Source organism: Lepidochelys kempii, chromosome 11 (genome assembly GCF_965140285.1).
Source record: "Lepidochelys kempii isolate rLepKem1 chromosome 11, rLepKem1.hap1, whole genome shotgun sequence".
NCBI classification, from domain to species: Eukaryota; Metazoa; Chordata; order Testudines; family Cheloniidae; genus Lepidochelys; species Lepidochelys kempii.
Window position 1 is genome coordinate 38,000,907 of NC_136390.1, and position 14,144 is coordinate 38,015,050.

At 39.2% G+C, this 14,144-nt stretch overlaps 1 protein-coding gene across 3 annotated transcripts in view; it reads right to left on the reverse strand.

The window, feature by feature from the left end:
- Positions 1-14,144, reverse strand: part of STK39 (serine/threonine kinase 39) — a 198,848-nt gene that overhangs the window by 127,511 nt on the left and 57,193 nt on the right. For all 3 annotated transcript variants that reach the window (XM_073305735.2, XM_073305734.2, XM_073305733.2), the window contains 2 exons: positions 1,645-1,754; positions 1,452-1,553 (listed from right to left, as the gene is read on the reverse strand). In XM_073305735.2, the coding sequence (XP_073161836.2) occupies positions 1,452-1,553; positions 1,645-1,754 (212 nt within the window). The remainder of the gene's footprint in view (positions 1-1,451; positions 1,554-1,644; positions 1,755-14,144) is intronic.

Below are 14,144 nucleotides of genomic sequence, written 5' to 3' on the forward strand. Positions count from 1 at the left end.
TAAGCAGGACACAAGAAGTAATTCCTCCATTCTACTCCGCGCTGATTAGGACTCAACTGGCTTATTGTGTCCAGTTCTGGGCACCACATTTCAGGAAAAATGTGGACAAATTGGAGAATGTCCAGAGAAGAGCAACAAAAATGATTAATGGTCTAGAAAACATGACTTATGAGACAAGATTTAAAAAATTGGGTTTGTTTAGACTGCAGAAGAGAAGACAGAGGGGACATAACAGTTTTCAAGTACATAAGAATTTTTCTCCCTCCTCCTTATAACAACCTTTTTATCTACCTAAGAGCAGGACAAGAAGCAATGGGCTTAAATTGCAGCAAGGGTGATTTAGTTTGGACATTAAGAAAATGTCCTAATAGTCAGGGTGGTTAAGCACTGGAATAAACTGCCCAGGGAGGTTGTGGAATCTCCATTATTGGAGATTTTTAAGAGAAGATTAAACATACATCTGTCAGGGATGGTCTAGATAATATTTAGTCCTGCTGGGAGTGAAGGGGACTGGACTACATGACCTCTCGAGGTCCCTTCCAGTCCTACAATTCTATGAATGAAATGTAGTGGAGAATGTTTGTCAGAGCAGTCCTCAATCGCTCAATTTAAGATTATTTTTAGTGAACTCTAAAGTCAGCACATAAAATCTTATTTTTGGCAAATGTAAGATCAGTTATTGCACCTTTCTGCCATTTTTGAGAATAATAAATTTCCAATTTCACACCATCATTCATTTGAAGATGTCAAAGTGTTTTACATGCCCATCTTTCTAATATTACAGATTGACAAAGTATGATCAGAAAAGTGACTAAAAATGACATCCTTCTACTTCTATCAGATGCACACTCGAGGAAGTGACTTTGAACACACCAATTACTCTAGTATCAACATCCTTCCAAGATTAAACTACTTTTTACTGCTATTAGCACTGAAGACCCAACAGAGCTAGGATAAAGCAATGTGAATCCTCTTTTGGTCGCACCTCAACAGAACTGTTAGCTAACTTCTGGTTAGAAAAATCTTCGTTACTAGTGATAACGTGCAAGCCAAAAAATGCAGAGTTTGACCTTTACATACAAGGTGTGCCTGAAAGGCTGGAAGTTATAGAGAAAAATATATTACTTGTGATCTGAACAAAATCTGATCTAAAGTCAGAGAGGTGCTACCACGTGGAGCTCTACAATGACAGAGCCACTTTTCAGATAATTGCACATGACAACTTGCTCATGAAGAAACAGAGCAAGGAACAATACAGGGATCCCATCTTCCAGTTCTATGCTCTGGGCAATCTTGCCTCCTCCATTTAATCTACACAAGACTTAATTAATAAGCTAAAAGTAGAGCAATCCCAAGTCATTAAAAGAGAAATGCCAGAAATTTACTCCGTGTAAAGACCTGAATGTTACTTATGTAACACTAAATTATACATGATTTCGAAGGGTAATTACTTTCATAGGAGGATATTTGTGGTACGGTGCAGCTCCTGTTGCTAATTCAATGGCAGTTATTCCAAAACTCCACATATCGGCCTTGAAATCATAACCTCTCACCTATTGCAGGGCAAAAAAGAAGTTTTAGTGTGGTGTTTTAAATGTGAAGTCATCATAAGATACAAGTGCATTTCATTAGTCATAAAGATACCTGTTCCATGACTTCAGGTGCCATCCAACATGGAGTACCAACAAAGGTTTTTCTTACTTTGTTACGGGTAACATCGCCTCCTGTTGCTAAAAATGCACTAACACCAAAATCTGGAACACACATTTTAAAAAAAAAAAAAAAAAGTTAAAAGTTCACCCTCTTCCCCATACCAAAACTAAACAGAAAAAATATATATATACATTTTAAAATAGGAGTCCAATTATAAAATCTTTTTTATAATTAAATTCAGCTGAAGAGTTATCCTTTTACAGCTGGCAGAACTACACAAAAATGTTAGAGACACAGAATAACAGCCTTATCTTCCTCTGTTCACATTCGTCTGTTAAGGTCATCTTAACACACAACACACCATCAACATGGGGAACTTATTGCCATGGGATGTTGTGAAGGCCAGAAATATAACTGAGTTCAAGAAAAGAACTGGGTAAGTTCATGGAGGATAGGTCCATCAATGGCAATTTAGCCAAGATGGCCAGGGACACATGCTCCGGGTGTCCCTAAGCCTCCAAACTGCCAGTAGAGGAGACTGGACAACATTTTGAGATCACTCAAAATTGCCTGTACTGTTCATTCCCTCTGAAGCATCTGGCACCAGCCACTGTCAGAAGACAGGATACCGGGCTAGACGGACCATTGGTCTAACCCAGTATGGTTGTTCTGATCTTAAAAGACCAGTAATTTTGGCATATTCGAAGAGTATTCAATTACATTCCATTTGCCTTCCAAGGGAATTGAGCCCCCAAGTTTTCAAATTTGTATTATTTTCTATCATTGTACCCTACTTCTAAGGTACCTTACTTTTTCTGGGTTTTGTCAATTTATCATTTTTAATAAAAAGTAAAAAAAAAAAAAAAAGTGCCCATCTGCAAAGATCTTTGGAGACCACAGCAAATAAAGAAATTAAAATCATGAATGAAGTAAGGCAACAGGGACAATTTAAAAAAAGCTATATTCTTGGTCAGGAACCAGCTACAGAACATAGATACCATTGTTTCTGCTGTATTATTTTCAGTCTTTTCCTCTAGAAGTATTTGGGATTTTTATATTATCCGTACAGTTTGTGAAATCGGTGCAACATTTGATGCTCTTATGCTGGACTACAGAGTTCTGTATCTTAATATACCCTGCAATTAGACACCATTTTTGAACAGAGAACATTAAAGGGCTTGGTGTTGCTACGAACATAGCTTCTTATGCATTCTCCTTTTTAAGCAAGCAATTCTCAACTTGTTTTAAACAATTACTTTTTAAAAATTGATTCAAAGGACTTGAATGCGCTCCTTAATTCAAGAGTTTACTCACACTTGAACCCAGTCTTCTCAACATGTGGCTGTGTATTATACATTTTTGTTCTTTAACAGCATAACTGAAGTAGGGCTTTGAGACATTACAGACCCAAACCTGGACCCACTCACATTCGTTTCCCCACTGACTTTGATGGGGATCAGCATTTACGATTTTGCCTTTGGTTTAAAATGGGATTAGAGTTTGGTCACTGATACTTTGTCATTACTCTCCACAAAACCATTATCAAGTGTGCGTCCAGTAAGCGCATTACAAGTAGATTGTCTTTTTTGGTTCCCTCCTATACTGATAAACACAGAAGAAACAATGCATTTAAGTTTGCCATCTAAATATGGTTTTCAGGGACCTGACCTGCAACTTGTTTGGTAAGGATTAAAAGCAAGATCCTTGAGAGTCTGGGCCTGCTGCATGAAGCACTTTTGTTTTATATAACACATTATAGGTTAAGAGTTGCTGCTTTAGGACTTGTCAATATTCTGTAATGGGTAATGTCTTCTGAACAGAGTCCTTCTATCTAACCACGCAATTCTGCACTGAGTACTGAAGTATGAAGAAATGTTATTTTATTAACTAGTTGTCTATATTTCAGTTCTAGCTTATTCATTAACTTTTCATGAAATGAGTTATACAGATGAGAGCTGGTTTTAGCTTTGTTTTTCAGGCCACATTTGTTTATATCTTTAAGCCTGTGCACCACATTTTTAAAATTTTATTTATATGCACCTATTTGGTGCATAAGCTTCATAATAATCACCCAAATACTGCCCCATAGGTAAGTATATATTCTGTTTTATGACTTCACAGATATGAAGAACTTTCAAATGCATATTAAACTAGCTGGAGACCGCAGTGTTTGACAAGTCATATATAGAGGAGGAACAAGAACAAAAGTCATAACAAAAAGCGTTCCTTCACTGAGTAGCTTTGTATCTCAGATATAGATTCTTTAAAACATACCGGTTGTTTACTCAAAAGGTTCAGAGAGGTTTGATTTCCCCTGTCCTAACCCAATACTGTGCCTTTAGCATTGACATTTTCCTGTATTGTTAGGCCACTTAACCAAATGGGAAAAGGGAAGTGGACAAAACTGAAGAAGTTAGATAGCAAATAGTGTTACACATTCATGGTAAGAGACAGTAGCAATGTACAGGCAGCTGCCAAGGAAGAGAAGTTAACTATGTGTGTTTATGAAGCCTCTTAAGAGTCTTGCAAGTGGAAAGAATGGTGGGAGTGGGACAGCCTCACACACACAGTGAGTTAAATACACGAGTGGCAAGATTTTCCAAAGCATTTAAGTGACTTAGGATGAGTCCATTTTCAAAAGCAGCATATGCATGGATGATCCCAAGTCTCACTGAGTACAGTGCAGGGAGAAAGTCAACAGGCATTAAGCTCATGTACCCAAGTCACTTTGGAGAGAGAGTATCAGAGGGGTAGCTGTGTTTGCTACTTTTACAGATCCAGACTAAGAGTCCTGTGGCACCTTATAGACTAACAGAAGTACTGGAGCATAAGCTTTCGTGGGTGAATACCCACTTCATCGGATGCATGTAGTGGAAATTTCCAGAGGCAGGTACAAATATGCAAGCAAGAATCAGGCTAGGGATAACAAGGTTAGTTCAATCAGGGAGGATGAGGCCCTCTTCTAGCAGTTGAGGTGTGAACACCAAGGGAGGAGAAACTGCTTTTGTAGCTGGCTAGCCATTCAGTCTTTGTTTAATCCTGAGCTGAAGGTGTCAAATTTGCAAATGAACTGAAGCTCAGCAGTTTCTCTTTAAAGTCTGGTCCTGAAGTTTTTTGCTGCAGGATGGCTACCTTTAAATTACTATTGTGTGTCCAGGGAGGCTGAAGTGTTCTCCTACAGGTTTTTGTATATTGCCATTCTGATTTGTGTCCATCTATTCTTTTACGTAGGGACTGTCCAGTTTGGCCGACGTACATAGCAGAGGGGCATTGCTGGCACATGATGGCGTAGATTACATTGGTGGACGTGCAGGTGAATGAAGCGGTGATGGTGTGGCTGATCTGGTTAGGTCCTGTGATGGTGTTGCTGGTGTAGATATGTGCACAGAGTTGGCATCGAGGTCTGTTGCATGGATTGGTTCCTGAGTTAGAGTTACTATTGTGCGGCGTGCAGTTGCTAGCAAGAATATGGTTCAGGTTGGCGGGTTGTCTGTGTGCAAGGACTGGCCTGCCTCCCAACGCTTGTACCACCAGCACTCCCAGCTATCTCCATGACACCACTGATTTCCTGAGAAAACTACAGTGCATTGGTGATCTTCCATGGTGGCTAGGATGGTGTTTTCTGGATGTAGAGGCTCTCTACACAAACATCCCACACACAGATGGAATACAAGCTGTCAGGAACAGTATCCCTGATGATGCCACAGCACAACTGGTTGCTTAGCTCTGACTTTAACCTCACGCACAATTATTTCAAATTTGGTGACAAACCTACTTTATACTCCTTCTTGCAAATAAAAAAAAAAAAGTCATTAGACAATTTTATTATATAGCAGATGACAGAAGAGAGTCACCAATACTAAATCAGTACTTGCCAACTTTTACTACACTGTGGTACCCAAGAGATCCTAATTTTTCCCTGGATTCAGAGGAGGTTGCTCTGTAATAAAATGCTGGTGAATATAGAGGTCATGGTGCCCGTTGTACCCAGAGCTCTAAAACTATGTTGTTTTGGCTGAAGTTTCCTCTCAAAATCAAAATTAGGTGGCAAGTTTTAAACCTTTTCTTTCTAATAAATATGGAGACCTTCACAACACTCTGCAAGACCCAGCTACTTTCCCAGGCTTAAAACTCAGATTAATACTGAGGAGAAGCCTCAAAAGCATCTGAAAAAGAGTCTGGTTAAACATAGTCTGTTCTGTGGTCATTCGTAGCCACATCAATGAACAGTAGAAGACCTGCCTACTGAAATTTAAGGGTTTTGCACCCACAGCTACATACGAAGTGGAAATGAAAGACCTTTTCCCTAGATTACTAAAGCTGCACACTCTAAGATTACCACAGAACTGTCACTTATATTGACTAAAGTAAAAACTTTACCAAACAGCCCATACCTTCTTTCAGTTCCCCCTCAGTCTCCAACTGTGATAACAAGGGAAGATTGTTCATTAGTGTGTGCTCCTTATCTCGACTTGGGTTTCTGTTCCTTCACTTATTCCACGGCTTTTTTATATTCTCTACGCTTGACTTGCCTAGAAGGCCGAAACATCGATGAAGTACTAATTATTTCTTGCACAAGGCACTAGATGTTACAATCTTATGGGTATTTAATAGGCTATAGGACTATGGGCCAGTAATGATTTTAGAACCATTTAGTTAAGAGTAGGCTGAAAAACTTTCACTTCTCCTTTACAGTGAACAGAAAGAGGAAAAAAAGTTTGGAATTTTTAAAAATTCCAAACTATGCAACAAAAGGTTTGCTACATTCCCCCTAGCCAACTCTGTTCCGCTACCCCAGGGTCTGCGACTACACATCTTTCCTGCACTTCAATTTCTTTGAAGATTGAAGAGCCTACTTAAATATTTAACACGCTTCTAAGTCCATATAGATTCTGTTTCTCATTTGTCATACACAAATGAGCACCAGTATTTGTTAGCCTTAGCACTTTGCAAAAAGCGAGAATACTGAAGGGCAATTACACTTTCAAATATCATTGTTTACAAAATTTAACATTAAACAATAAACCATTTTGTCTTTGTACATTTCTCATTTTGAACTGAACTTTATTATGCAAAGCCACCAATACTGTGGCCAGGAATCCTTTAATTATAGAAATCAGGTGTAATTGTTAACAAAGGGAGGCATATAAAGTGTTCAACGAAAAGTGATTTTTGATTGCGACTATTTTTATGACTTTGAAAGAAAAAATACATACAAACTGAAAATACAGAGCACCCACAAAGCTGAAAAAATAGAAGATTTTTTTTTAAAATAGATTGTAAAAAATCAAAATTGATGACTCTCAGCTCCTTAAATGTTTTCATCTTGCATTTCTGCTTTCATTTATTGCTGGATTTACAACAAATCACATTACAGGAACTGCGCACACCAGCCAGGACTTGCAAAGACAGTTCAGATTCAAATATTCTCCCCAGGTGAAGATGTGGAATAGCCTTCTAGCTAGAAAGTGTGCCATAAAAACCACATGCCACAGGATACATGCCATATGTCCACACAGTCATGGAGTTTCATTAATTCTAGATGCACTGCATGACTTCACAGCACAGTGAAGGGGCTTACTCACCGAGAGTAATGCCAAGGACAGGAATGGAAAGAAGACATAGAACTAATCACAGGGATTCTAACTACAGCAAGACGCAGTGATGTACTGTCCAAAGAGACATATGGTAATCCTGGCAAGAAACACAGTATTACTCATGAGAAGGACTGCATGATCTTCATAGGATCAAAAGTATAGTTAGAGTATCCAAAGTTAACAAAATCAATTGAGACCGCTTTTTCAAAAATCTAATGCAATCACATGGATAGAATTTGGGGTAATTCCCTTATAAAATGAGTGGATCTCAAATACTTGAACTAACGTTTTAGAAAAGTCAGTGTCTCAGCAATTGCCTAATATGTCCTACACTTGAAGCCATGTGATTTCAGGTACAGCTAGAAATCTGCCCAATTATTTCCTTTTATTTCAATTTAACATTAAATAGAAAAAGCAACTGAAGATTTAATATCCCATTAATTTTAATATTAATTTTTTGGGGGGAAAAGGTCAAACCTCCACATGTTACTTCTGTTTAATTCCAGGGCTTTGGAGTGGAGCCCGGAGCTGGAGTGTGGAGCAGTGGAGCTGCAGGTTTTTGCCCGGAGCTGGAGCGGAGCCGGAGCACAGAAAAACTTGACTGCTCCCCCATCCAGGATTTTTTTTTTCCCTTCTGCCATTTTCAATGCAAAATGAATGATATTTAGCAAGAAAGTCCTAAAGGTGCCAAAAAAAAGTTTCAGATTGTATAACAATTGATATTATCATCTACTTTACCACTTTACGTAATATGTCACAGTTATTCTCTCTTCGGCCGAAATCAAGATTTAACATACAGATACAAAATCAAAGTTTTTTTGACAGGTTTCAGAGTAACAGCCGTGTTAGTCTGTCTTTGCAAAAAGAAAAGGAGTACTTGTGGGACCTTAGAGACTAACCAGTTTATTTGAGCATAAGCTTTCGTGAGCTACAGCTCACTTCATCAGATGCATACCGTGGAAACTGCAGAAGACATTATATACACAGAGACCATGAAACAATACCTCCTCCCACCCCACTCTCCTGGTAATAGCCCATCCAAAGTGACCACTCTCCTTACAATGTGTATGAAAATCAAGGTGGGCCATTTCCAGCACAAATCCAGGTTCTCACACCCCCCACTTTTTTTTCTCCAAAAACCACACACACAAACTCACTCTCCTGCTGGTAATAGCTTATCCAAACTGACCACTCTCCTTACAATGTGTATGATAACCAAGGTGGGCCATTTCCAGCGTAAATCCAAGTTTAACCAGAACGTCTGAGGGGGTGGGGGTAGGAAAAAACAAGGTGAAATAGGTTACCTTGCATAATGACTTAGCCACTCCCAGTCTCTATTTAAGCCTAAATTAATAGTATCCAATTTGCAAATGAATTCCAATTCAGCAGTTTCTCGCTGGAGTCTGATTTGAAGTTTTTTTTGTTGTAAGATAGCGACCTTCGTGTCTGTAATTGCGCGACCAGAGAGACTGAAGTGTTCTCCGACTGGTTTTTGAATGTTATAATTCTTGACATCTGATTTGTGTCCATTTATTCTTTTACGTAGAGACTGTCCAGTTTGACCAATGTACATGGCAGAGGGGCATTGCTGGCACATGATGGCATATATCACATTGGTAGATGTGCAGGTGAACGAGCCTCTGATAGTGTGGCTGATGTTATTAGGCCCTGTGATGGTGTCCCCTGAATAGATATGTGGGCACAGTTGGCAACGGGCTTTGTTTCAAGGATAAGTTCCTGGGTTAGTGGTTTTGTTGTGTGGTGTGTGGTTGCTGGTGAGTATTTGCTTCAGGTTGAGGGGCTGTCTGTAGGCAAGGACTGGCCTGTCTCCCAAGATTTGTGAGAGTGTTGGGTCATCCTTCAGGATAGGTTGTAGATCCTTAATAATGCGTTGGAGGGGTTTTAGTTGGGGGCAGAAGGTGATGGCTAGTGGCGTTCTGTTATTTTCTTTGTTAGGCCTGTCCTGTAGTAGGTGACTTCTGGGAACTCTTCTGGCTCTATCAATCTGTTTTTTTTTTTTTTATCTTGTAGGTGTGTGTCTCTGTCTGAGGGGTTGGAGCAAATGCGGTTGTATCGCAGAGCTTGGCTGTAGACAATGGATCGTGTGGTGTAGTCAGGGTGAAAGCTGGAGGCATGTAGGTAGGAATAGTGGTCAGTAGGTTTCCGGTATAGGGTGGTGTTTATGTGACCATAGTTTATTAGCACTGTAGTGTCCAGGAAGTGGATCTCTTGTGTGGACTGGACCAGGCTGAGGTTGATGGTGGGATGGAAATTGTTGAAATCATGGTGGAATTCCTCAAGGGCTTCTTTTCCATGGGTCCAGATGATGAAGATGTCATCAATATAGCGCAAGTGGAGTAGGGGCTTTAGGGGACGAGAGCTGAGGAAGCGTTGTTCTAAATCAGCCATAAAAATGTTGGCATACTGTGGGGCCATGCGGGTACCCATAGCAGTGCCGCTGATCTGAAGGTGTACATTGTCCTCAAATGTAAAATAGTTATGGGTGAGGACAAAGTCAAAGAGTTCAGCCACCAGGTTAGCCGTGACATTATCGGGGATAGTGTTCTTGACGGCTTGTAGTCCATCTTTGTGTGGAATATTCGTGTAGAGGGCTTCTACATCCATAGTGGCCAGGATGGTGTTATCAGGAAGATCACCGATGGATTGAAGTTTCCTCAGGAAGTCAGTGGTGTCTCGAAGGTAGCTGGAAGTGCTGGTAGCGTAGGGCCGGAGGAGGGAGTCTACATAGCCAGACAATCCTGCTGTCAGGGTGCCAATGCCTGAGATGATGGGGCGCCCAGGATTTCCAAGTTTATGGATCTTGGGTAGTAGACAGAATATCCCAGGTCGGGGTTCCAGGGGTGTGTCTGTGCGGATTTGATCTTGTGCTTTTTCAGGAAGTTTCTTGAGCAAATGCTGTAGTTGCTTTTGGTAACTCTCCGTGGGATCAGAGGGTAATGGCTTGTAGATAGTGGTGTTGGAGAGCTGCCGAGCAGCCTCTTGTTCATATTCCGACCTATTCATGATGACAACAGCACCTCCTTTGTCAGCCTTTTTGATTATGATGTCAGAGTTGTTTCTGAGGCTGTGGATGGTGTTGTGTTCTGCACAGCTGAGGTTGTGGGGCAAGTGATGCTGCTTTTCCACAATTTCAGCCTGTGCATGTCGGCAGAAGCACTCTATGTAGAAGTCCAGTCTGCTGTCTCGACCTTCAGGAGGAGTCCACCTAGAATCCTTCTTTTTGTAATGTTGGTAGGGAGGCCTCTGTGGATTAGTATGTTGTTCAGAGGTATTTTGGAAATATTCCTTGAGTCGGAGACGTTGAAAATAGGATTCTAGGTCACCACAGAACTGTATCATGTTTGTGGGGGTAGAGGGGCAGAAGGAGAGGCCCCGAGATAGGACAGCTGCTGGGCTGAGAGTATAGTTGAATAGGTTAACAATATTGCTGGGTGGGTTGAGGGAACCACTGCTGTGGCCCCTTGTAGCATGTAGTAGTTTAGAAAGTTTAATGTCCTTTTTCTTTTGTAGAGAAGCAAAGTGTGCATTGTAAATGGCTTGTCTAGTTTTAGTAAATTCCAGCCACGAGGAAGTTTGCGTGGAAGGTTGGTTTTTTTATGAGAGTATCCATTTTTGAGAGCTCATTCTTAATCTTTCCCTGTTTGCTGTAGAGGATGCTGATCAGGTGATTCTGCAGTTTCTTTGAGAGCGTGTGGCACAAGCTGTCAGCATCGTCTGTGTGGTATGTAGATTGTAATGGATTTTTTACCTTCAGTACTTTTGGTACTATGTCCATCTGTTTGCATTTGGAAAGGAAGATGTCTGTCTGTATCTGTACAAGTTTTTTCATGCAGTTGATAGATTTCCACTCCATATGGCTAAATGCAGTGCCTTGCATAATGACAGGTTTCAGAGTAACAGCCGTGTTAGTCTGTATTCGCAAAAAGAAAAGGAGTACTTGTGGCACCTTAGAGACTAACCAATTTATTTGAGCATAAGCTTTCGTGAGCTACAGCTCACTTCATCGGATGCATACTGTGGAAACTGCAAAAGACATTATATACACAGAGACCATGAAACAATACCTCCTCCCACCCCACTCTCCTGCTGGTTATAGCTTTTTTTGGAGATATGTTTTATTAAAGAATCAGATAATCATCAGACATCCGGCAATACTGCAGACTGCTCCCACCCTTGTGCCAAGGTTAGGCAAGTACGTACTTGCATAGATTAGTTAGATAAGTGTGTGTTGATACTTCTTTTGTAAGGGTTGATCAACGAGACGCGCTGAGTGCTGCGATTACGGAAAAGTGTGACGGAAGACACAACATTTAAGATATTACAAACAGGTATATTGCAAAAATATATATATGTTTTTGTTTATTGATATATTAAGATATCGCAAGAGATATTAACCACAAGCTCATTTCTAACACGGGTTCCCGTTATCGGTACATTTGTTCATTTATACATGCTCCCATATCACTCTGGCGGACTTATTTTATATGTCATCTGTTCAACGGTCTTTTGGTAGCGTTGTTTGTAATTTTAAATTTACTGAAAAAGTTGTTGCAGAGTAACAGCCGTGTTAGTCTGTATTCGCAAAAAGAAAAGGAGTACTTGTGGCACCTTAGAGACTAACCAATTTATTTGAGCATAAGCTCACAAAAGCTTATGCTCAAATAAATTGGTTAGTCTCTAAGGTGCCACAAGTACTCCTTTTCTTTTTTTGAAAAAGTTGTGTGCAGCAGGCATATAAATATACAGTATATAGAAATTAGGAGTGATTTTTGTGATATATCCAGAGTGATTGGAAAATGTCCAACACAACTTTGGGGGTGAATCCTTACTTCACTTTAAGAAAAAATGTTTGTGAACACGTGTCCTAAAATTCTTCCTAAGGGAGCTACAGTCCCTTCAAAGAGGTGATGAAAAGTTAATTTCTGATTAACATCTCAAAAACACTTTATATTAAAGTAATGAAATTATGTCTGTGTTTTAGCGTTAGTATGTGCTACCATATTACATTAGCCAAAATTATTTAAACCATAGGTTTAAACGAACTGGCGGTTGTTCATTTTTATTTCATATTTCAAGAAAGGCTTCTCATCGACTGCCCCTGGCTACGAGCGGTAATATTATGTTCCATAACAACTTAATAATAAATAATAACCAAAAATTATGTTTAAAATGTATGGTTCCAAAGTTGAAAAATAAGTAAGATTGTTTGTATCATTCTAAGCATCTAAGATGATTAAAATTTTTAAACAGTTTTCTTGGAACCAGTTAATGATACAAAATAAATTAAGAGGACCATTTTAATGCATGTTTTAGCATTAAATTAGATTCCAGAGTTGTATCTGTTAAATAGTCAAAGATTTAAAAAAAAACCATTGATTAAAATTGGCCCAGTCCCCCCAGTTCACGACGCCTGTAGTTTAGATAATTTTATTTGAATGATGTTGTATGACAGAATGTTGAAAATAAACTTTAAGGGGAGAGCGGATTCAAATTGCAAGCACAGTCCTTTTAGTAAAGAGAGCAAACTTTCAGAAATATGTTTTTGCTTCATCAGCCTGAATAGATTATACAAGATAGAGCAAATAATAGGTTCCATCTTGTGCAATGTTTCCATCCTGATGAAGGAAAAACATATTTCCGAAAATTTGCTCTCTTTACTAAAAGGACTGTGCTTGCAATTTGAATCCGCTCTCCCCTTAAAGTTTATTTTCAACCTCGTAACGTGTAGCCTCGTTACTTCCCAACGATTAATGTTGTAGAACAGCGATAGCACGTACTAACGCTACGGCACATTCCAAATTTCATTGATATATCTATATGAAAGCATTTTTGAGATATTAATTAAAAACTTGGAAAATATTTCAAATATTTTACCACAAAATTTCATGAGAAAAACTTGCAATTTATAAATAAAAATTTATATTAATTATGTATATTAAAAATACTTTACTTCATTAAAACTGCAAGCAACATGTTAAAATATTAAATATACTTTAATAACAATTTTGTATAAAAAGAGAATGAGATCATTTTTGTCCAGAAAATCCAAAATAAATTCAAAGTACCTTAAGTGGTTAAGATATCACAAGCAGGTACATTAAGAAAAAAAAATCTAATTCTTTTGTTCATTGCTTTTCAAAGATCATAAACATTTGGATGTGGTAGCAGCACAAGAAGATTTGGCCATGGCTTCAACAAAAAACAAAAACAAAAAATCAAATCTGCCCCCCCAAAATGATTGATAGCCGATTTTACGGAAAAGGATCTCAACGACATCTTTACTTTTGAATTTTAAAAACCCAAATTTGGACTTTTGGGAAAAGCAAAGAAGAAATTGGCAACATGCAAGGTAGGAAAAGGAAGTGAATGGGGAGCTCAAACCATGTTGCTTCAAGACAAGCGAAAAGTGCTGTGAAAAGTTTCAACCTTTGGCGGCATGTAAAATGTAACCATCCTGAAAACTATGCAGCTCTGGTTACAAAAAAGGACCAGGAAGATGAGGTAAAACAAAAGGCTGACGTCGCTAAACAACGTTCACCTGACTCTTTTCTCCAGGAGTTTTCAAAGAGTTTTTTTTTCCCCCAGAGCTTCATCTGACAAGAAACCCAAAATTGAGCAAACAAAACTTGACTCATATTTGAAGTCCTCAAAGGTTACAGTCACCATGGATGCCAATACTTTCCGTGAAGGGCTGATGGAAATGGTTTGCTTGAGTTCAACACCACTCACTACCTTCAGGCTAAAGAACAAAGGATTCCAAAAAATTGCAGGTGAAATGCGTTGGCAGCTTGGTGTTTCGACGGGGCACGATGCGGTTCATCATTTAGTTGTCAACACAGCTGAGTCTGGTCGCAAAGAGCTCAAGAAAGCTTT